General features: G+C 41.5%; 1 protein-coding gene across 4 annotated transcripts in view; it reads left to right on the forward strand.

Annotated features, from left to right (window-relative positions):
- ACAP2 (ArfGAP with coiled-coil, ankyrin repeat and PH domains 2) overlaps nucleotides 1-22527 on the forward strand; it is a 55830-nt gene that overhangs the window by 4632 nt on the left and 28671 nt on the right. For all 4 annotated transcript variants that reach the window (XM_052685176.1, XM_052685177.1, XM_052685178.1 and 1 more), the window contains exons 2-9: nucleotides 10240-10297; nucleotides 11878-11997; nucleotides 13340-13393; nucleotides 16244-16302; nucleotides 16799-16982; nucleotides 18423-18467; nucleotides 19428-19523; nucleotides 22441-22515. In XM_052685176.1, coding sequence (XP_052541136.1) covers nucleotides 10240-10297; nucleotides 11878-11997; nucleotides 13340-13393; nucleotides 16244-16302; nucleotides 16799-16982; nucleotides 18423-18467; nucleotides 19428-19523; nucleotides 22441-22515 — 691 coding nt within the window. The remainder of the gene's footprint in view (nucleotides 1-10239; nucleotides 10298-11877; nucleotides 11998-13339; nucleotides 13394-16243; nucleotides 16303-16798; nucleotides 16983-18422; nucleotides 18468-19427; nucleotides 19524-22440; nucleotides 22516-22527) is intronic.

The following is a 22527-nucleotide window of genomic DNA, read 5'->3' on the forward strand; positions in this document are numbered from 1 at the left end:
CAACTCTGATAGACTGTTGTTTTAATTCACTTGTATATGAAGAGCTCGAGTGTGACCAGAAGTTAAAATGCGGTGACTGCAGAAGTAGTCTTGTGCTTGGGTAGTGCTGTGGGCAGCTGCTGTGGGACGGTGGCAGATCAGGCAGCTCCATTTGCTGCTGTCTGTTGCCTGTAGTGGGAGATTTTGGGGGAAATAAAGATTAGCAGCACACGGTCTGTGGTGTTTATTTTAATATCTGTAGTTTTCCCTCAGCTGTCTGTGGGGCAGTGTAAATCCTGCACTGGTTGCCACTCCTTTGTGTGGCTGAAGGCTGAAGTGGAGAGCAAAGCAAATAGCAGGTAGTGTCATTGTGATCATAAAGCATGCAGTTTTAAGGAGTGCAGTAACGCAGATTAAATGCTGCTTTGCCTCGTGGTCTCTTCAGGAGGAGTCCTCACATATTCAGTAGAACAGTTATTTTCTGGATAGCATTCAATCTGTGAAAATTAAAAGCAGCCAGGCCTCAGATCTGGGGTAAATGCACTGTTACACTGCCAAGTGTTCCTCTGCAGGGGCAAGAGCTGCCTCGTTTATGGAACGGTGCCCTCTCTGTTTTCAAATTGACAGAATGCCAGCATAGACTAAGAAAATAATTGGCTGCAAAGCATTCTCTTTGGGTGTTTTATGCCCGAGAGGACGATCTGAGCGGAGCTGAGGCCTGTCAGAGGTGCCTGCTGATGTGGCAGGGCTTTTTCTTGGATGGAGGCTTGCTGCTTGACATTCACATGGCTGGATGCTGCAGTGTGCAAGCAAGGTGTCGTTGAGTAATTTTTAAAGTATTAATAGTAATGGGGATTTAAAACAGTTGCATGTGGCTCTGCACAGGATATGCAGCCCAGCGGCGTTCAGTGCACATGCAGAGAGCACTTGATTTGCTTATGAGAGAACAATATGTGCTCAGTAGTCCCTACAAGAAACTTCTGCTGACATTTTTGTATGCATAAACATGAAGCGGAGCGAGTGATGTGTTTGCATGATGCGATTTTGAAGTTTCTAAACCTCCAAAATGTATTTTTGTATCGTATGCTGGTTATAATGCAAAGAGAAACTGGAGAAGCCACATGCAGTGAAATGTATCCCATCTGTGGAATTAAAAAAGGTTCTGTTCAGAGAACTCCAGATTTCCGTCTTTCTGAGTGCCAGATGTTTGTTTAAGGATATCAAACACGCTAACATTTCTGTGCTTTTCAAATATCCTGATTTCCAATCACTGGTGAGCTTGTACCTATTTGGAAGAAGACTTGCAGCTTGTGTAGTGCTGAATAGATCACATGCATTTGTGCAGTGATGTTTGGAATGACGTTTTGTGAATTGAAGTTTGCTTCCAGCTCCCCACCTGGCACAAAGGGAGATGAGCCATGCTTCTCCTCTGCTCCAGGTGGCTTCTGGCCTTGAGTGTTATCCATTCTGCCTGGCAGAGGGCTGAGGAATGCGGCTGGGAGCTGGGCTGTGCTTTCTGCCCAGTGGGGACCTGGGGGGGCCTGAGCTCTCCATCCCTGTCCTGCTGCCTGCAGTGTCCTTGACTGCCCTGTGCCCGGCCAGACCACGTCTCCCAGAGTCCCCCGTCACCATCACCCTTCTTCAGCCAGTGGCAATGGCGGAGAATGCTGTGTGTTGGGGCAGACAGCTGTGGTCTGTGTGTGGTTTTGGCTTTCGCTTAGAGTGCTTTCTGGAAGCGTGCTGCTGGATTCTTCTGGTGAAATTCAATGTAAGGAATGTGTTGAGCATCACAATATTGTTTCCTATTGTATTTTTAATAGTATTTTCTAATATGCTTTAGGTGTAAGACCACTAAATAAGAACTGAGTGGATGAAGAAGGAAAAGTAATAAACTGTAGATGGAAAGGTGCTGGGCCATGTGATCTGAGCTGGGGCTGTCAAAAGGCATTCAAGACCCACTGTGCTCACCTGGCAGTGTGGGCAGTATCTACAGTCTCTGTAGTGCTCGTGTGAGGCTGTTGGAGCTTCTGTCTTTCTCAATAATTTATTAATGAATGAAATAGACCCCTTCTTTCTTCATTTCCTTGAAGAACAAAAAGTGCATTGAATCTCATCTCAGCATTGCCGTTGCTTTAGTAAGGGAAAACTTAAGCTATGCTCCTGTAATTCTTACGAAGAGCAAGAGGTGTATCTTGGGTGCCTCCTGGTTTGTTTTAGCCAAGCATGTCAAGATAAGGTGAACTGCACCCTGGCAATGATGTTCTACACCATTGTTTCCAAAGGAGGTTTAGGTGACTAACCTGGGTGTCAGTGCAGATAGCCTGCTCTGCTTGGGTAAGGCGTGCTGTGAGAGCAGGCCAGGAGTGTTGGCCTTGCTGGTCAGGGTCACTGAGGATAAAACCTGCTTAAGGAGCTGTGGAGTCTCTGATGTATCACTGAGGATGCAAATGGTAGCCAAATGTGTGTGTGGTGTGAGTAGGTGTCTTTTTAGGAAGTATACATGGCTACCCTCTCTCTGGGGTTCTTCTCCAGTGGGTTCTCCAGTTTTGGGTAGAATTGCTTTTACAAGTACTCATTTAAATTCCTGGAATACCTTCTTAAGAGATTGACTGTGAATTTGTCAGCCTGTTTGTTCTGTCCCACTTGGTCGGTCTCTATAATTGAATGATGAAAATTCATCAGTTGAAGGACTGAATGCATCCACTATTGCAGAGTGTCCACTGCATTATAAATATTGAGCTCGCAGGATTCTGTCTGAAAATATTTACAGGTGATGTGAGATGAGAAACCTTTAAAGTGTCATTTATAAAGAATATGCAAACTCCTGTTTTATTGGGAAACAGCATACCTGCAATCAGCTTCAGTGGAGGAGTGAGGGCCTGGTGTCTCTAATCTCCTGGTGACTGAAAGCTGTGGGGGAAGAGAGAGCTAAATGTACCCAAAGTGTATTTAAACCTTTTCCAAGGCTGCGGGTGTGCCGTATGCATTTTGTAGTTTTTGCTTTACAATATTCCAAATGCTTATTCTCTTTGAATCTATTGCCTGTTGTCACTTATGAGAGGAATGAAGAGACTCACTTTTCTGATTGTGAAGACAGCAAACTTGAGGGAAGTACCCGTCCATCATGCATGTTTGTTCTCCTCATGCTTGTGCTTTCTGTCATCTTGAGATTGGATTCAGTTGTCTTCTTTAGTGCAAATGCTGAGGCACAAAGGGCAAACAAAGATCATCACTTTGAAGTAATGGTATCTGATAAAACCACAATAAAGTCACTCATTTGCATGTCAAATGTGGTTATTGTATGAGTGTGAGGTCTGTATGTGTCAGCACCTAAAAGCTGAACAAAAGTTTCAGGTTAGAGCTCATCTACTGCAAAACTGCTGCAACCTCCCATCTGACTTGCACAGGACATCTTGATTTTCAGGAAACACACTGCAAAATATGTGTATTTTTGACTTGCTGAGAGCTGTCTGCACAATGCAGCTAAAACTTTCCTCCGATTTCAGTACAGAGGATCCACCTGATTTAACTAAATTCTACAGAGCTAATGCTCCTTGCCCTTTTAATACCCCATAAGCTCTGTTATGAAGGCATTGGCCTCTTACGGTGGTTTGAACACGACAGTACTTTTCTGACAGTGGTTATGTATAAGCTAGTTGGGAAATTAAAGGTGAAAGGGACAGATATTGCCTTATTCACCTGAAATCTAGGATAATGCAAGACCCATATGGACACTGTAGGAAATCTGGAAGTAATGGCCTTTCCGTAACCTCAGAGCACTCTGATCTTCAGGAGGAGTTGTGTGCAGCTGTGTAAGCCGTGAGCAGTTCTGGACATCTTTGCACTGAGGAACTTAGACCAAGGGGACCTGGTGGTATTTCCTTTTTCTGTTTTTCAAGCACTGGTAACTTGTCTTTTACATTAGCTGCACCTGAGGTACATAAGGGGTACCTTCACAAATCGGGAATTAATTCCTCTGTTGTCCCTCTGACTTTATTACTTCTGACTTTAGAGTCGTGTCAGATTCCAGCATCTGACTTGGAACTCCAGAACTTGTGGCCAATAGTACATAGATGGTGAGCTGTTCCTGTCTTTTCTCCTCGGCAGTTGGCTGCTCAATGGTAATGTTTGTGTTTTCTTTTGCTCACCTTTCTGCATAGCTGTGCTTCCAATGCTGAAGCCCCTCATTTATTCTGCTGCTTCTGTGTGAAAGCTCTGAGCAGCTGAGATTTAAGATGGGAGCAGCCCTGTGATGTTTGCAGATTTTAGCAATGAGAAGTTTTTGCTCAGCACTCTCAGTATCTGGAGCTTGTTTCTGCCTTTTTTGTTGTTTTACTATTTTGGGATGATAGAACTGCCTCCTTGTCTCATAGTAAGGCCTCTTAGAAAGCTTTGGACTCATTCCTGGTTGGCATTACCAGTCAAAGCTGTCTGGGACAGAGACTGTGATGTGTACCTTGAGTGCAACAAAATTTCCTCCTTTTGGACAGTCACTTTATTGCATTCATTATCCTTTAACCATGGGTAGTCCTGCAGTAAAGAATAAATCAGGTGAAGCATGCTTCTTAAAGGAGTTTGTCCTGTTCTGTTGCAAGCTCATAGAAAATCCCTGGAATTTCAGAGGGGAAATAGAGTGAACATTGTTTCTGATTCTGGTTCAGGTTGTGAAGCTTTTCTGAGCTATTGATAAAACGTTTTGTGCTAACGACTGAAGAATTAATAATGCAAGGCATACTAGTGTGGCTGAGGCAGCTCATCTCAGCATGTCTTGGAGCATTCATCATCTGTCCTGCGTGGAGGGGCTCTGTGCCAGCAGGGAAAAATCTTTGTGGTGCCAAACCAGTGCTTCAATGGGCTCAGTGACAGGCTGCTACAGCCTGCTTTCTTCAGCCCACACTCATGGTTGTGGGTCATGCCAGAAGTCATTCAGCCACTTTTGTGTGCATCCTTGGTGTTAGTCATGGTTTTGGGGCCTGTTGGTCAGTGTGTGACTTCTGTCCCTCAGTGTAACATGCTTCTTTTTAACCTGTGATTTTCTAATACCATTTCACCAGAAGTGCACCAGAAGTGTTCCTTGTTACCTTGCTGAGTAAGTTAATTCTAGGTACTTTCTAATATCCAGCTGTAGATGAAAGAGGTCAAATAAAATGCACAGTGGAAGGAGGGAACAGTTGATGAGCCTGAGGCTAGATCTTAAAGGTCCGTTCCAACCCAAACCATTCTATGATCTGCCATCAGAGGGGTGAAGTGAAGTAAAGAACTGGTGGAAGCCTCCCGTTTCTCTGTGCAGTGGCACTCAGCCCTGTTGAAGCGTGTTTCCCCAGGCCTTACTTTTACCTTCAGCAATTATTGCGTGGCTGTTTCTAAACCAATGTGCAAACAATTGTTTAGCTTCTCAAATGTGATAGCAAGGTGCAACTGCTCATACTTGCGGCTTGCAGTTTGTCCTCTCATTAACGTCTGCTGCCTTTCTGCTGTTATGGTGGACTCTGACAGGGAGGTCAGAGAAGAGATGTTGCTGAAATCATCAGGTGTGTGCCCTCATCTTGCACTTCTGCATCTTATCCTATTGCCTCATTTTTCACAGTTAGTAGGAGTTCTTTTCAAGTTGTCCTTAAGGTGTTTTGAAGTTCTCTCTTATTCTTTCCTGGAAAAAATGTAGTGACTTATTTGCTCCTATTTTCTTTGTCTTTAAGAATGCAGAATGCAGTCACTGTTACCAGTGATTCATAAACAACTCCATGACTGATTTTGTTCCAGTTGGATAATTGGGATCAGGAGTCATTGTCTTAGTGAGCTTTGAATGAATCTCAGTGGGCACTGCACAGGTTGAAACCTCAGTTTGGTATCATAAAATGGTAGCATGAGTGCTTGGTAATTTCAGTTCATTCCTGTGCACACCTACAGCAGTGGGATGCATGGATAGCTTCTGTATACATGGGGCTGTATTGAGAAGTTAAAATGATCATCACTTTTACTTTAGCCAACTAAGAACCAGCTTTATCCAGCTCTGGCCTTGCTGTTAGTGAGCTGTGCCTTGTTACTGCTTTTCAGTCTTCCAAATGGCCTTAAAGTTTAAAACAAAATGCAATGAAGAGGATAAAAGGCAATTAATCACCATTCCATTTACTTGTTGGTTCACATTCAGTCATCTTCATCCATGCAAGGCAGAATTGTTCTCCACTGGCAGTGAGGTGCAGTAATGCTTCCTTACTGACTGCTCTCATGTGACAGTACTGCAGTGGAAAAAATAAAAAAAAGGGAATATAGTAATGTGTTCTCACGTACTTTGATTTAGCTATTGACAACTTGTGGCTAGTATTACATGTCAGCTTTGTGCTGTTGAACCACAGTAGATGTGAGTTGAAATGGTATGGCATCCGCAGTGAAGTCAGGTGTGCAGTGAGGACAATTGTGTACAGAATTTGTGCAGGTAGGAGACCTGTGAGATCTGTGCCTTTCCAAGATTTGAAGACAAAGCTTCAGCACTAATATTGTTGGATTTATAATGGTGAGAATCTGCTGTTTCCACCACAAACCCTTATACATGAAGGTATGCAGAAATCTCAGTCTGATTAGCATTTTCTGTTGTGTGTTTCTGTTCTTAAAGTGCATTTAGGAGGTGAATATTGAGATTAAGATTTAGGCTTTAAACTTTCTTTCAATAAAATGGGGGGGAGCCCATGGGAAATTATTAATAGGCTGTTATTCTTTTGAATAATTTGTGATACTGGGCTGTATTAATTCTTGAATTAACAATGATCATTAATCATCCACAGCACATTTGGCTTCTCCGTTTTGTTGCCTTGCATTCAGCATCTGATACATTATGAGTATCCTGCCTCCTTGCTTCCAGGAATGCAGTGTTAAAATGCAAGATAGAGTGGATGGGATGAATGAGTGGAAGGCACAAGGCTAGCCATGGCTTTGATGCCACGCAGATATTTGAAGAGCAGCTGCCTTTATGAGCCTTGACCACTGCCATCTTTACACTGTAAGGGTAAGGAGGGGTCATACAAGCCAAGCAGGCACTTGTGTGTCTGTGGGTTGCTGGCCTTGTGCTCAGCAGTGCATGGTGTTCACACCTGGACTAAGTTAATTCCTTAAGATGTGCCTGCAGCTCACGGCCTGCAGGTGACTGATTCTCCTGGAGCAGAGCTCAGCTGTCATCTTCCTTTAGTTCCTGGGGTTTTTGGTGTCCGTCCCTGCAGTTCTGAGCCTGTCCTTCATCACCTGCAGAGCCAGGTATCCAGTGACACCGTCCTGTGACACTGTCCTGCTGCCCAGAGCCACCAAGTTGGGTTTTGAGTTTCCTTCCCTTGTCTCCTATATTCCTTCTGCATTGCACTGTGGCTGTGCAGGAAGCTGTTTTCTAGCAAATGCCTGTGTTTTAGGAGAGGGAAGGAGAGGAGGAACAGCAGTGGAGAGAGACACGTTTCTGGGAGTCCTTCTTATGGAGCATGAAGAAACTGGGAGACTGCTCACTCACAGAGCTGTCCCCCACCCTTAAGCAGCTGTTCTGCTTTTGTGCTTGCCATGCAGTGTTTGAACGTTTCTCAGCTGCAGATGTTTGCCTTTTGTTCGTATGCTGAGGCAGATTTGAAGAGCTGATCCTTAATCCTGATGCCAGAGCCTTTTGGCCAAGATTAGCCTGACGCAAACCCTGGTCCCAGCTCCTGCTTTGAAGCAGCAGCATTCCTGGTACTTGTCACAATTGGCACTGGGTCCTCAGTGTTGTTTTGTGACCATTTCCTGTGTTTATAGCTGGAGGTTTTGTTTCAGCTGAAGACGTGGGATTTACTCAATCGTGACAGTTTTCAGTGAATTTGGATCCCTGACGCAGATGTAGAGAAGGATCTGCACCTTTGTGTTTTGTGGCTTCGTGAACTATTAAATGAAGAAAAAATAATGTTGATGTAGCACAGCTCAGGTAAAGGGTTTTTAATGTGTTCCCTGACCCAGTATGAAATTAATTTGTCTGGATAGATGGGTACTTTCACATTAGTGTGTTATTGGGTGTCTGTATCTCTATTCTGATAGGAGGGCATGCTCTCCATTCTTAAGCTCACAATCTAGTGTGTGTGTGAGTATGAAAGTAACTCTTCTGCTTGTTTTAATGTGATGGAAATGGTGAAAGATGCCAGTTCAGCGCAGAGAAACAGGGAGAAATGGAGAGCTGGGTTCTGGAGCCCTCTGACCCGTGCCCAGGTGTACTGTCCTGTCCCTCTGTCCTGTGGCTGTGGTGATGGGCCAGCCTGAGCTGGGGGCTGCAGTGTCCCACCTGCAGGGAACGGAGTGATGGAAGGGCTGTGTGTCCGCCCAGCCCTGAGCACAACTGCAATTGCTGAGCAGATGTGCTGTCTTCATTCTGCTGCTCTAACTGCCCTTATCTCCCCTCTTAATCTCAAATCTCTCTCCAACTTTTTAGCTCATTAAGTCCTGTGGAGCTGGAATTCCCTGCTAGTTAAGCACACACAAAACATTTTTCTTATCAGATCTTGCAGCGATTCTGTAAACAAACGACTTAATCATGCTTTTCATGTCGATGCCAGAGAGACAAACAAAATTGGTTGCACTGGTTGTAAGCAAACTAATACAAACTAATATTTTAAATATTGAGATGTTTATCATTTTTCTCCCCTTTCTTGAAGTTTTTGCTTGTTTGTTTGTGTTCCATTCCATAGTTCTTTTGGAAACAAAATTCTGTTCTGTAGGCTGAAATGCAAGTTAGCTGTTTATGGAAGAAAGAGAAGAAAGTAAAATTGCCCCAAATCCTTTTATGTGTGAAGCTAGAGAACAGCAGAAGCCAGAATGTAACTGCTGGGGAATGTGCTTGGCTATAGAAGGAGGATGTCACTGTGGGAATGCCTTTGGATACTGAACAGGAATGTAATTCTCTATTGGGGTGACCTGCAAAGGGCTGGGAATGTCATGCATAGTGTTGGAGCACTGCAGGCAACTGGTTATGTTTTTCAGATCTGTTCTTTTAGAATAAATAAATAAAATTGCTTTCCCTTAGTTTGGGGCTGAGCCAGTTTTTTAATTTTTCTTAATTCTTGGCTTGAACTCATGTGAACTGGAATGGAATTAGCAAGAAGAGACAGTAAAGCTGTGGTCCCGTGTGCTCTCTCCTCAGTTGAAAGCTGGCTGAAGGAATTCCTGCTCCAAATTGTAGCTCTCTGCCCGTCTCACTTTTTCCAGGAGGTTTTTGGGGGGAGCAGAGGGGTTGGTGGCTGAAATGTGAGATTTATCCAATCCAGTTTTCCATAAACCAATGCAGAAAGCTTCCTGTTTCCTCATGCTTTCCCCAGGACTCGCTGCAGTGGGTGAGCAGTGTGCCTCTGTGGGCTGTTAGGGGGGAGAAGCTGACAGAGCGAGCTGCCCTGGGATGGGACAAGGGCTGGGAATACAGCTGTTCCTACCGAGTGTTCTGTAACTCGAGAGCACATCCCCACTGGGTAGCTTTTGTTGTGTAGCACTCGGTGCCAGAAATGAATACATGCAAATCCTCAAGGCAGTAGAGCATGATGAAACTTAGCTCATGAACTCTGACCAAAGCGCCCTCTTTTCTCGGTCTCCAGTTGGTTTTTATCCAGGTAACAGTAAGGGAGGGGGTGTCAAAGGAAAATTCAGCCTTCAAACTAAAAAAAGTTACTGTTTAGAAATGCTTTATGAATGCAGCATTTGGTGGAAGCTGGAATTTGACTGGCCCAGAAGATGGGATCAGCCTTGACTTAGAGGCAAGGGCTGTAACTGTTGTGAGCTGTACTGTAAGGCCAGCTGATAGTAAGAGTGGTATTTTTCATGCTCCTATTGCTGTAGTTCTGCAGAAAAAGGAATGAGAGGACTGTTGGCACCAGGAGCATCACTAAATGATTACAGAATTTCACTCAGAGTTAGTTTCTTTCCTGTGTTATTTTTATAATGGGCCACTGGCTGTCCAGCAGTAGAGGAAACATTTAGATGTGGCAATCATAAAGGTATAACACAATTGGATCTCAAACCCTTCTTACTAAGCTATCTGACTTATTACTGGTATTATTTTCTGGTAATGTGTTTTTTCCCTTTTCTTACTGTCTTTTCTTTCTCTGCATTTTTGGTGGTTCTTTTAAGTTTCAGGTGTGGGACAGCACAGATTTCAGTGAAACTGCAATGCCAATAAATGGGTTAAATGGATGTGTCCTTATCCCTTCCCCCACCTCCCAGAGTATTTCTTTTTTTTCAATCAAGTTTTACATGGAAACATTTTTAACCATGTAGGGCAGCTTTAGAAGAAGTAGAAGGAGATGTGACAGAACTGGAACTGAAACTTGACAAGGTAAGCTTTTTAATTCAGCAGCGTCTGCTTTGGAGGAAAACACAGGAACCTTGTTTAGCTTTGTGTAATTGAAGTCTGCAGCTGGGAAGTGACAGCAGCTGCTGCAGAGGGGATGGATGTGGGCTGAGCACACAGTGGGACCCCGGGGACCCCAGTTTGGTAAGGCAGCAGCAGGCAGCGCGGCTGCATCCTGCAGCTGGGGCTGGGCTCGTGCAATCCCTGCCGGCCCTCTGGCCAGACCCTTGCTTGCCTGTGGCAGCCCCTGAGCTGCAGGAGAGCTCCATCAGCTTCCCCAGGCTTTGCTGTCCCTGATCTGGGAACTTGGGTTTAATAAGAACTGCGTGCTGATCACGTCTGGGGATCCCTCGTAGTCTGCAGGCACGGTTACGGCTTGATATGCGCTGTGTGTATGCATCCACCTGTCCTGCAGCCTAGGGGACTTAACTGCTGAAAGATTTGTCCTGCTTTGTGCATGTGTGTAAAATGTACATTGTGCAGCACGCCTTCAGTGCATTACAATCCATTTGTGTTTTCTTTAAACAGCAGTATGTAGAGGCTTTTTTTCTTTCTTTGCAGCATTTTGTGTGGCTTGCTTTACTTTCACATCCACAAGAAAACTGTTTCTTCATTTTTTGCTAAATGTCTGAATTTATTTTCTGCCAGTGATCTGATATGGCAGGCAGATGCCATTTGCTGATCTCCTCAGCTGCTTTTTGCATACGAACCTTTGCTCCAGCGCTTGTGGGTTGGCTGCTGGCAAACAAATGAAGTCCCTGTAACTCCAGAGGCTTTTCCTTTTCTTGTAACACTGTTTTTAGGTTCGTGGTTAATAGTGTAACCATTTGCTTTTTCAAAATAAATCGAGGATACTTAATTTCAGCTGTCCGGTGCCAATGATGGCGATGCTGCTGGCTGCAAGGGGTGATGAGGCACACGAGTATTTAAAGACTATGAGTGTCTGTCTTGGAAGTTTGTGTTTCGCACCAGTGTAGGAGGCTCATTTGAAGGGCTGGAGGAGAGTTCTCCAGGATCTTGTCCTGCTCCTCCAGATTTCTTGCAGGAGTTCTGTGCCAAAAATACAATTTTCTTGTTCTTTTGTTTTGCATGCAAAGTCCCTTCACTCTTTACCCGGGGACAGAGTCCTAGCGTTTTAAATCAGAAACAACCAGAAAAGCCCCTTTTACTCTCCTGGCAAGAGAGTTAGTGCACAAGGGGAGTATTTAAGCAGCGTAATTGTAATGTGAAGCATTAGTGATTTAGTCTAATGCTTTAATCTAAAGCCAGCTCAGTGTGTGAGCTAGATAACTACGGCCTATAGTTGGATGGCAACCTTATTGCTTGGTTGGTCACATTGTGCTCAGCCTTACTGTCCCACAGTTGTGATTTCTGGACTAAATTATATGCTGCTGCTTCTTCCCTGGAAGATGGACAGTGTGCTCAGGATAAGGAGCCATGAGCAAAAAGTAAAAAGAAAGTGGAAAAGAAAGATTATGTTGGTGGTATTTAGAGAAAGTGAAAACAAAACAAGCAAAAACCTCATAAAAACAAACATCTTACTGTATCATTTTTCTTCTTTTTAGCTGGTAAAGCTTTGTATTGCAATGATTGATACTGGGAAGGCTTTCTGTTTGGCCAACAAGCAGTTTATGAATGGAATTCGAGACCTCGCACAATATTCCTGTAAAGATGCATTGGTGGAGGTAAGTTAGTGGTCAAAGTGGATGTAGAGACATGTAACTTTAAAAGGGCACATAGTGCAGCATTCAGCAAGGGAGGTAGCTGAGGTTTATGCTACTGAGCTGTTGCTGGTTTTTCTTTGGAGTATGCCTTAAAAGTGAGCTTTCTGAGCTGTGATGCACTGTAAATGCATGTTTCACTTCAGCATTAACTTGTAATGGCGAGGGTTTTTCAAACTCCAGAGCATCATAAGACAGCAGTAGTCATCTTGGGAGGAGTGGAGCAGTGAACAGATGTGCCCTGTTTATTTTGTTGTAGTTGTTCCAGCTACAAAGTGTAAAAGCCAGTTCTGTACAGCTGAGTTCCTTGAGTTGATCTCTGGGGAGTTGGGCCTCACATGCTCTGATCCATAAACACTTAGATTTTAAATTCACAAAGCTCACGTTGATGAAGTTGTAACTTCAGACTGATGTCTTGATAAGCTAATTTGGGAAACAATATTTCCCATGTATTGGTGTGAAGTGAGTATGAAGTTATGTAATGTGCAGCTATAATTACGTGCACATCTTGTATATCGTGCATGTTTAATGCATATTATGTAACAGCACTGATTGCAAGTATGCATCTTCACACTGGTCATATGTAATGCCTGTGGGCTCATGTATGGCTTTGAGTGTTGCTGAAGCTTGTTGTCTTGAAGCTTACTTGTTTAAGATGTTGTACAGTGACAAAATCCCCTGAATTTGGCCCAGTTTTACTTCTAATCAGTTACTTTTTTTTATTCCAGCTAGGTGGTTCTTTTTTATTGTTAGAAAAGCTTTTTTCCAAGGGTGTTAGGGAGCCTTATTTTCTGTTTCTAGTTGATACTTAATTTCTACAACTTGGTTTTGGTAGTTCTAACCATACCAGCTGTGAGGCAGCACTTCCTGCAGTAAATGTGTATGTCTGGATGATTGCAACATACTAACCAAGCTTTTGGCATTACTTATAAGCTTTAATAAATATGAAGTGGTGTAATATTAAGTTTTTATATTGTGATTAGAAGTTATATTAGGTTTATGTTGTGTTAAATTATGTAGGCTTTGCATAGTTTAGTCAGCTGAACTTGAATTTTTCCTGCTTTGCTTCAATTTGGTCCTTTATATACAGGTAGGTAGCAAAAACATTTTGTTTGGGTTGTTTGTAGCTTCAATAGATTTACTTTATGATATCCCTGTGTTCTCCTCCTAACAAAATGGTTTCAGTTTGAATAATCATGTGAAGGGAAACCTTTTCCTAAGTTCTTCAAAGCTGCAAGCGCTGCTTTTGTGTTGTGCATTTAGTAGGACTGAACTTAAAACCACTTTGTTTTTTCTCTTTTTACAGGCTAACTTGACAAAGTTCTCTGACACCTTACAGGAAATGATCAATTATCACAATGTAAGTGATTTTTGGCTGGAACATAACCCTGATGGCTCAACTCCAGCTACACTGGTGTTCTTTTTTTTTCTGTTTTCTTCTTTTCCCTTTGGCCCCTACTGCTTCTCTTCCACCACCAGAAAAGTGGTGGAAAGCAACTGAAGTATCTCCAAGTGCTGAAGATATGTAGCGTTTTCTTTATGGCACTAAGAGCTTAAAATGCAATTCAAACAGTTTTAGCTGAAATTCACCTTGTTAGCATCAACCTAAAGTTGTTCTACAGGCTGTGGTGTGTGTGTGTTTTGTTTGAGATGCTAGCTTAGAAGGGAAGAGAAACAATGGAAGTTGAATTTCTTTATCTTGTATAATGAAATAAAATGATGGCTTGAGAAGAAGTGGACAGTGACATTTTGGCAGAGAGAAGCAATGCAAAGGTTCAAAGCAGCAGACATAGGAAAGGATTCCTTTCATGTCAGCAATTTCTTCAGATTAGAACAGGTGGATCCAGTTGGCTCTTAATCCATTGTTCTTGCTGCTGGTTGCCCTCTTAGCCATGTCTGTGCTCTATGGTATGTTTCTTTTGACACACATGCCCTGGGCCCCATGTTCCTACTTTTATTCTTGTACTACATGATTGTGACTTGCAGTACTTTTGCTAAGATCATGCATATTCCAGCTCTTCCTCTGGGGCAGTTTGAGTGCAGATAGCAAACAAGGAGACAAAAGAAGGCTTTGCAGACGGAAGCAGAGCTACTTGTGAGTTCTGTCCTGCTTTTCCCCTCTGTTTCCTTGCTGTGCTCAAGCATGCTGAGTAGAGCAATGGCTCTTGTCAAAAGGCACGAATGTAAGAAGTGAGGCATGGCATAGGATTTTAAAGTAGAGCTTTGCCAGATTTACTCTGTGGCCCTGCTTAGCTTTGTGTGAATCTACTTAGTTCATCAGGACTTATGAGCTCAGTGCCAGCTCTGCTGCTGACCAAGTTGGCAGGAGAGCTCTTGTGAGTGAGGGGAAGCGAGAGGAGAAGCAGGCTCTGTCCAGAGAAAGGAGGGAAGGGGTAGGAGAGGGTCCCACTGAGATGTGAATTACTGCCTGTTTTTCAGTATGTGTCTTTGCTACAGAAAAGGCTGAGACCCAGGCTGATGTAATGTGGTAAAGGTAATGTGTTGGGAAGGCTGTAAGTCTGGTGTGATGATGGTCTGGGCAGTGTTTTCTGTTCATTTGGGAAAAACATTCATTTATTTTTTTTTTCCCCTAACATTTTTTCTTCCCGCTTCGTTGTTACTGTAAGTGGAATTGCAAGGCTGATGCTTCTGGGAGTCCAGTCATCAGTGCAATTCCATCTGGTTGCATTCTTTGTGTATTGATCTTGATTGGTGCACTCCTCAGGCATTGGCACACTTAAATGTCAGCAGTGGGAGTAGTCCCACTGTGATTTCCAGCTTGTAAAGAAGCACTTTATCTGTTCTTGTTATCTGGGTTTTTTTGCTTTTTCCAAAGTGAAAACACAAACACCATCTTCTAAATGCTCCTAATCCTGCTGTTAGATGTAGGATGATTGAGGTTGGATGAGGTCTCAGGAGATGCTGGTCTGTCTGTCTGTCAGCCTGCCTCAGGCGGGGTCAGCTGTGAGGTTGGGTGAGGCTGCTGAGTGTTTTTATCCTGTTTGGTCTTGAAAACCATCGAAAATGGAGACTGAACAGTGAGTGTAGTACCACTGTTAATGGGTGGCTTGAACTCAGTTGTATTTTCTTCAGCGTTTTCTTGAAAGAGGAAAGAACAAGCTGCTGGGTGCTTTGCTCTGCAGTACTTGGTATTGCATAGTTGATACTGCTTGTTTTTTTAATCCTAGATTTAGCGTATAGGGATATTAAGACTCAAACTGAATTTGTGATTTGTTCTTTCAGTAAGATTATTTCACACTTAAGTCATTACATTTTGGAACAGTTTGTGTTCAGTTGGGACAATCACTTTTTCCTTGTATTCTTTTGACTTAATCAGGATGTCACAATCAAGCATATAGCTCAGCATAGCAGCAAAATAGAAACTGCCAGTCATCTTTATAAGACAAAAACTGGATTTAAGTTAAAATGTGGGCCAAAGCTAAGTTGTGTTAGTGACACTGTGTGAAGAGATTGTAATGCCATCAGTGCTGCACTTGGGCTTGAGTCCAACTTCCATCAGAACAGGCTGGAACACGAGGTACACTTCTGCTCTGACATCACTTGCTAGATTTTTTTTGCTGTTGCTTTGGTGAATGTGATTCCAGTCTACTTTTTGCCTTTGTATGTTGAAAATCTTAAGGATACACCTCAACATCTCTGTGCCATGCCAACAGTGTGTTGCTGCAGGTAGACGTGCAGCAGTGCTAGTTCTGGCACACTGACTCCAATCTCTTTTCCAGAGGTGCCCAATCACTGAAAATCCAGTGATGCCTCTTTCAGAGGAATTTAGAAAGTTGTTGTTTTACACGGGTGTTACATCAAAAAACAACTTGAGCCACGGTTAATTTGATTACCTTTATACCTTCCTGTATAAACGTTTATGTGAGTATGGACCAATGTCATCAGTCTGTGTTTATTGCTATACTGCTTTCTTCTTTTTTCTTTTTTTTTTTTTTTTTGCTACACAGTGATGTTTGGCAAAGATGTTTTTAACTATGGAAGTGATAATAATGTGAAAAAGTATTCAGTTTGACACACAGAATACATTCGGAAATTCTTGTCTTAGAGTTTCAAAATGTTGAGGAAAGCAATGGCTTAGGATGGATTGTGGGGTGTAGGGATTCCTGAACAGCATTGATGTGCATCTCAAAAATGAAAAGCCATGAATACCCTGAAGTTACTGAACTAAGTATTAATGCTTTTCTTTCAGATCCTGTTTGACCAGACTCAAAGATCAATTAAAGCACAGCTTCAGACTTTTGTTAAAGAGTAAGTTAATTTGCACTTGTTATGGGAAAACCATAGATAAAACTGAATTAAAAGCATCTGATATGAGTGAGTTGGTGAAACATCTTTCCTGAAACTCACCAGCCGTAAGTTGAGAGAGCATGTTTTAGTTTGTCAAAAATCACTCAGAATCTGAGAGGCTTTTGTTTCAGCTGCAGAAATGTTTAAATGGAAATGGTTCAAATTACTAACCATAAATTATGTGCTGTCATCCTCCAAGTTTAGAAGAAAAGTGCTTACTAAAGCTTTTCCCACTAAGCAGGAGAGACACTGATGTAAATTTCAATTTTTTCCTTTCCTCAGAAGAGGACAGAGAGGCTGCAGTAATACTTTGATTTCTTTATTTGATCTCAGCATTTGTTATAGAATGTGAAAGCCAAGAAGCTCACTGTAACAGTCACAACACAGGCTGTTTAGTGAATCTTCAAACACTTTGTGCTTTGGAATTCATTTGCCATCTATCTTTCCTTTGTTGCAGAGATATTAAGAAATTTAAAGATGCAAAGAAGCAGTTTGAAAAAGTTAGCGAAGAAAAAGAGAACGCTCTAGTAAAAAATGCCCAAGTTCAAAGAAATAAGCAACATGAAGTAGAGGAAGCAACCAATATTTTGACTGCAACACGGAAGTGTTTCCGGCACATAGCTCTGGATTACGTTCTTCAGGTAAGTGCAGCAATAATGCTTTTCAAACTTGACATCTCTGACCTTAAGTGTATTTTGTAAGTTGGCTGTGCTGTAGTTCCTTAAATATTTAAAATATAAACTGTAACCCAGCCTAGCAAATACTAATGACAAGAATCGTTCTGGTGTGGCAGTGCAACCTATTAGTGGGGTGCAGGGAGATTGGCAGCCACTGCTGTAGACTGGGTCCTTGTGTCCATTGACCTGCAGCTCATTTGTCTTTTGGAATTTGTGTGTTCTAATGTTGTACAGTTCCTATGATAAAGGTGCCTTTATAGAGCAAGGCGAAGTTTCAGCATCTCTTAATTAATGCAGGCAAAAAATGAATTCACCCTTAGGAATCCCTTCTGCTTGGATGACTCTTTTCTGCTGGAAGAGCAGCTTCACAATAACAGTCTCTTTGCAGCTGTATTGACTTTGAACTGCATTTCAAATCCCTCGCTTTCCTCTTATTCTCTCCCTTGAGCTGGGGGTTTGTTCTGTACAAATTTAATTATTTTCACTGCAGACAGTTTTCCAAAATACCAACTGTGGAACTATAGAACTACATTCTGGTTTTGGTGTAGAATTACAGCCTGGTTTTGATTATAGCTTCACTAAGCTTTCCTGCTGCTGGAATCTTTGAACTGATACAGAGGTGTTAAATTACAAAATTACACATTTCTTTTCCTGCTGTATGGGGCCTTTAAATCCAAGGCAGGTCTGGGTGGCAACTTTGAGGATTAGGAGACAAAGAAGATAAAATTAAGTGAATGTCAAGAATTAAATTCTTCTATTTATATAAAGCGAAATATCTCAAGTTCTAGGGCAACACCATTGGCCAGTTGCTTCAGCCAGTTTAAAAGTACAAGTATATGCAAAATGTGGCTGAAGTTACAGTGATCTTGTTTGTTTCAGTGACTGGGGGTTCTGGAACAGTTTAGAAAGTGTCAGCTGAAAGGAAAAATAAATATGGCCCAGTCTATTCTTTGTCTCTGGACACTGAAGGCAGTGATGCCGCCAGCAGCATTTTTAAGAGATTGGTGAGCAGGATCAGCTCATGCCATCAAAAAGAGGATTTGAAATGTTCAATTCAGTTTCTTGAGAATGGGTACAAATTTTCCTTGTTTCAGAGGTTTACTGTATACCTTCTATACAATGTGTAGTGTCTTAATTTTCTCTTCTTGCCTAAGGAAGTTGTGACTATTAGTGTCAATAGTTGCAAGCTTTCTATGATTGCATCACTTTAAAATCATTAAAAAACTCATACAGCTTCTGCAGTTTTAGAAGTGCCATGTGAAATTAGATATTGAGTTATGCTTTTTTGTTGTCTTAAGCTTTGATGTGATTATTTGGAAGTAATCTGAAGTTTTCCCCTATGGGGGAAATTTGTAAGCTGAATAAAATCAGCAACTATCAGCAACTTTTTTCTTTTTTCTTTAGATCAATGTTCTTCAATCTAAAAGAAGATCAGAAATCTTAAAATCGGTAAGATATGCTCTGATATCTGTATAGGGTATATTGGAATACATAAAATGGTACATTAAAAATGTAATTTTACTCATTAAACATTACAAGTACAGTCGGCACTTTGATGATAGCTTGGTCTTTACTATAACTTTGCATAGAAACTTAGTTACTTTTAGCAATCTCTTGGTTCAGATTTGAACATTTTAATAAGGTTTTCATTGTTCTTTGGGATGTGCTGCATGGTTAAAATTGAACTTTGTTTGCCAAGAATTCTGCTATTTAAGTCTGCTATATTCATTTATAAACAATAAATACTTTTCATAGTCTACTCTAAGATGGGTTAAGCTATTTGTACAAAAATGGTATTTTTTATATAAATAGCTTAGAGTCAGCTAATATGCAAGATGTTTTAGTATGCTGTCTGCTAAATAGACCACAAAATTAAATGGTGCCTTTCTTTCAAAGCTCTGAATTTGTATTTTCCTTAATTTCTTTAACTAGCACAAAGTTCTGTTGGATCACAGCAGTATAGCTGCTTGTCGCTGTGCTCTAAATCTTCCCCAGTTGTTTCCTTTATGACTGGACAGTCTTATCTCAGCTGTGTTCAGAAAAGTTGTTGTTTTGGATAGTTGGTAAATAAATCATGTAGTCTCTCTGTTGTACATATGCTAGTTAAACAGGCAATAATAAATTTCTAGATGACAGGAATTACTGTGGTTTTCTGTCCTTAATGCAAACATCTTCTGAAATATTTCATGTGGCTCTTTGCTGCCTTTACCTTGCATGTTTGTTACAGCATTGAAAGCTGCATAAGCTATTGACGTAGAACTGCAGGGAGCAACACAGCAGAAAAGAACTCCAGATTTTTTGCTTCTTTTTTTTTTTTATTTTCTGTTCACATGGAGTTAAGGAACATTTATGCAATATCTGAAAAACTTTGAGCCTTTTTTAAATATCTTCTTTTTTTTTTCCCTCCAGATGTTGTCATTTATGTATGCCCATTTGACCTTTTTCCATCAAGGCTACGATCTGTTCAGCGAGCTTGGGCCCTACATGAAAGATCTGGGTGCACAGGTAAGACTTCAAAAATAATGCCTTATAAATAAACAGCCATATGCTGGTGTGGAAGAAAGGTCCATCTATGTACATGTGTAGGCATATTGTGGATTGATAAAACCAGCCCGAGTTCTAAATGTCTATCCATGTATGAAAGCAAATAAATAAGAGCCAACGGATGCATCTGCATTCATCTCAAGCAGTTGTGGTGCAGTGTTTATGACATTTTCTTGTTCTGTCCTGCCATCAAGAAAGGAAGAGCTGCTTCAGCTGCAGCCCTCAGCCTTTGGTGCACTAGTAGCAAGTTAAAGGTTCAGGTGTGTGACTGTCCTTAGCACTGGCTGGGTGCCTTTTATTCTTTCACATCCATCCATTTTGAGTTGTAGTTGTTGCACTCTAGTGCTTTGATAGTACAGAGTGTGTTATGTTCCTGTTTGGAAAAGGAGATGGGGAAAGCAAACAAAAGCTGTAGAGTTGGGAGCGCTTTATGCTGCCAGTCAGGTTTCATGTTTCTTTTTCATTGATATCATTGGAGTTAGGGTTATTTTTGAAAGGCTGATCATCCATTTTCTTCATCTATCTCGTATGGAGTTTTCTTTAACACTCACTTTGGTGCTGGTATCATAGCAACTAAAGGAGTTAAATATAGAAAACCCAAAGCTGAGAGTGTTTAATTTTTTTGCAAATGGAACAAAGCTGGATTGACATCCCTAAAGTTGTACAACTTGTCGAATTTTCCGGTGACAGACATTGGCTTTTAAGTAACAGATACAGATTTGTAAATAGCTGATGAAAATGTAACTGCTAATGATTCTGCAGTTTGCTTTGGTTGAATTATGTGTTTGACAGGCAGTGAAGGAGGTATGGTGAGACAGAGGAGGTATGGTGAGACAGAGGAGGTATGGTGAAACACGAAATGGGCATTTGTTAGATTTTTCTGAAAATACTCTTGGCTGATTTTGTTAGTAAATAAATTCTCTTTCGCAGGTGAATCCTGTGCTCATATGACATTTAATAGCATGAAATAGTAAAATTTAAGCAATCTTAAGTTGTACAGTTGTGTGTAATTCTTTTATGTTTTCAAAACTACTGGTTTACATGACAGAACTGAGCATCTTCTGTGTTCTGAATATTTTAAGTCAGTGTAGTATCACTCATGGATCAGATCATTGTAAGAGAAGCTTTAATGACACACGAGTGATAGGTGGTTTTGCATGGCAATTTTGATATTTGGCACTTCTCACATGAAGTGTGGTATTAGTTTAAAAACAGAACTGACTTGAATTTTCATTCTAGGGTAAAGATGCAAAAAGTTAAACATCTTACTCTTAGTTCTGCATAGAATACCACTTAAAAACATTGAATTATTATAGTATACGTTCACCAGTAAATGCGGTATTTTGAGGAATCTAATTTTTGAAGGCTAACCAACCATGGGTAGGAGGACTGGGATTTTGGTTGAGTGATGTGATTGCCACAGTTCTCAGTAGTTGTTTGCTGTTTGATTGTTGTGCTTCTGACCAGAGTGAAAAGAATAAGTTCTTGTCTGAGTTCTGGAACTGGAATGATGCAGTGCTGTTTATGTAGTGAAAAGCAGGAGATGGAAAAAGATGTTGTTGAGAATCTGAAGAACTGGCAGAGCCTGGACTTAGAAACACATGTCCTGGCTGTGTGGTGGTTCAATAACTGTTGGGCTGTCCAATGTAAAGGTGTGAGACCCAGTGGTGTCCTTTTTTTTTTTTCCTTTTGCTCTCATTTGTATCATTTCAAGCAGGGGAAAGAGAGCAATGGAGGACATGACCGGATTTGGCAGAGAATTCTGTTTGTGGTTATGGGAGTGGATGGAGGTGATGTAAATGAGGGGCTCTGTTAGTCACAGGGTGCCCTCTGCCATGTGACTGATTTGTGTTACACGCTGTCCAGTTTCCTGCATTTAGGCCTGGAGTTGAACAGTGTCTGCCCCTCAGATGCAGAGCTGCAGGCTGCAGTGCTCCATAAGCAGTGTGGCTGTTTCACTGTTGACTATCTGAGGATCGTGGAGTTGTGTTAACAGCTGAATAAAGCAGGAGCTCATCAGGCTCTGTAGCATTTTGTGGAACTACCAAGATAGTTGAAATGTCAAGCAATGTCGGTTTCTCCACCCCATTCCTTGTTTAAACATCAAAGCCTTAACAAACAAACTTACTGTCCAAGAGGATATCTTAATTTCCTGCCTTATTTTTCCCTTATGGTTTCAAAACTTTTATTTTTTTTATGGTGACATTATAGACATGGATATAGCAAGCTTTTTTGTTTTTTTTTTTTAATCACTGATTTGGTAAGGATGATAACTTCAATCAAATCCCTCTCTACTGTGACAGTGCAAAATCAGTTGTTTCTGAAACAAGAAGCAGTTTTTGAATGGTCCTAAGATGCAACGGAGCCTTGCTCAAGTAGTTCTGGTGACTCAATCAAAGCCACCAATGCAAAAGCCTGGTTGGAGCAATTCCCTCCTCTTTATGGAAGGAAAAAATCACTATCATTTGCTCTTTCTAGTTTTGGCTGCTGAATCCAACGCTGCTGCATAGGCCAGTCAGCCAGCAGGAGCAGCTAAAGCATGAGTCATTCTCTTCAGAGACTGAGCACCAATGCGGTATAGGAGTCGCATATGCTTGGCACCATGCTGTTCTTTGAAACATTTCTCCTAAGGCTTACAAGAAATGTACACCTTTCATAGAGGTTAATTCAAGATGATAGGTGCAGTGCTTTAAACAAGGCTTCAATGGTTATTAAAGGTAAACACTTTAACCAGAGAAGTGGTTTTTTACTATGCAAATGAAACAAATTGTGCAATGTCTAGACATAATGTGTTCTATTTTTTTGTCAGTGTTATGAAATCTACAGAACCAAATTTCTTTTGAAATCTAAAGATCCCATTTTCTGTTTTTCTTTACAGCTGGATCAGTTGGCTGTAGATGCTGCGAAGGAGAAGAGAGATATGGAGCAAAAGCACTCCACTATTCAACAAAAGGTACTTCAGAGA

Source organism: Tympanuchus pallidicinctus, unplaced genomic scaffold, assembly GCF_026119805.1.
Source record: "Tympanuchus pallidicinctus isolate F22 unplaced genomic scaffold, pur_lepc_1.0 scaffold22, whole genome shotgun sequence".
Taxonomy (NCBI): Eukaryota; Metazoa; Chordata; class Aves; order Galliformes; family Phasianidae; genus Tympanuchus; species Tympanuchus pallidicinctus.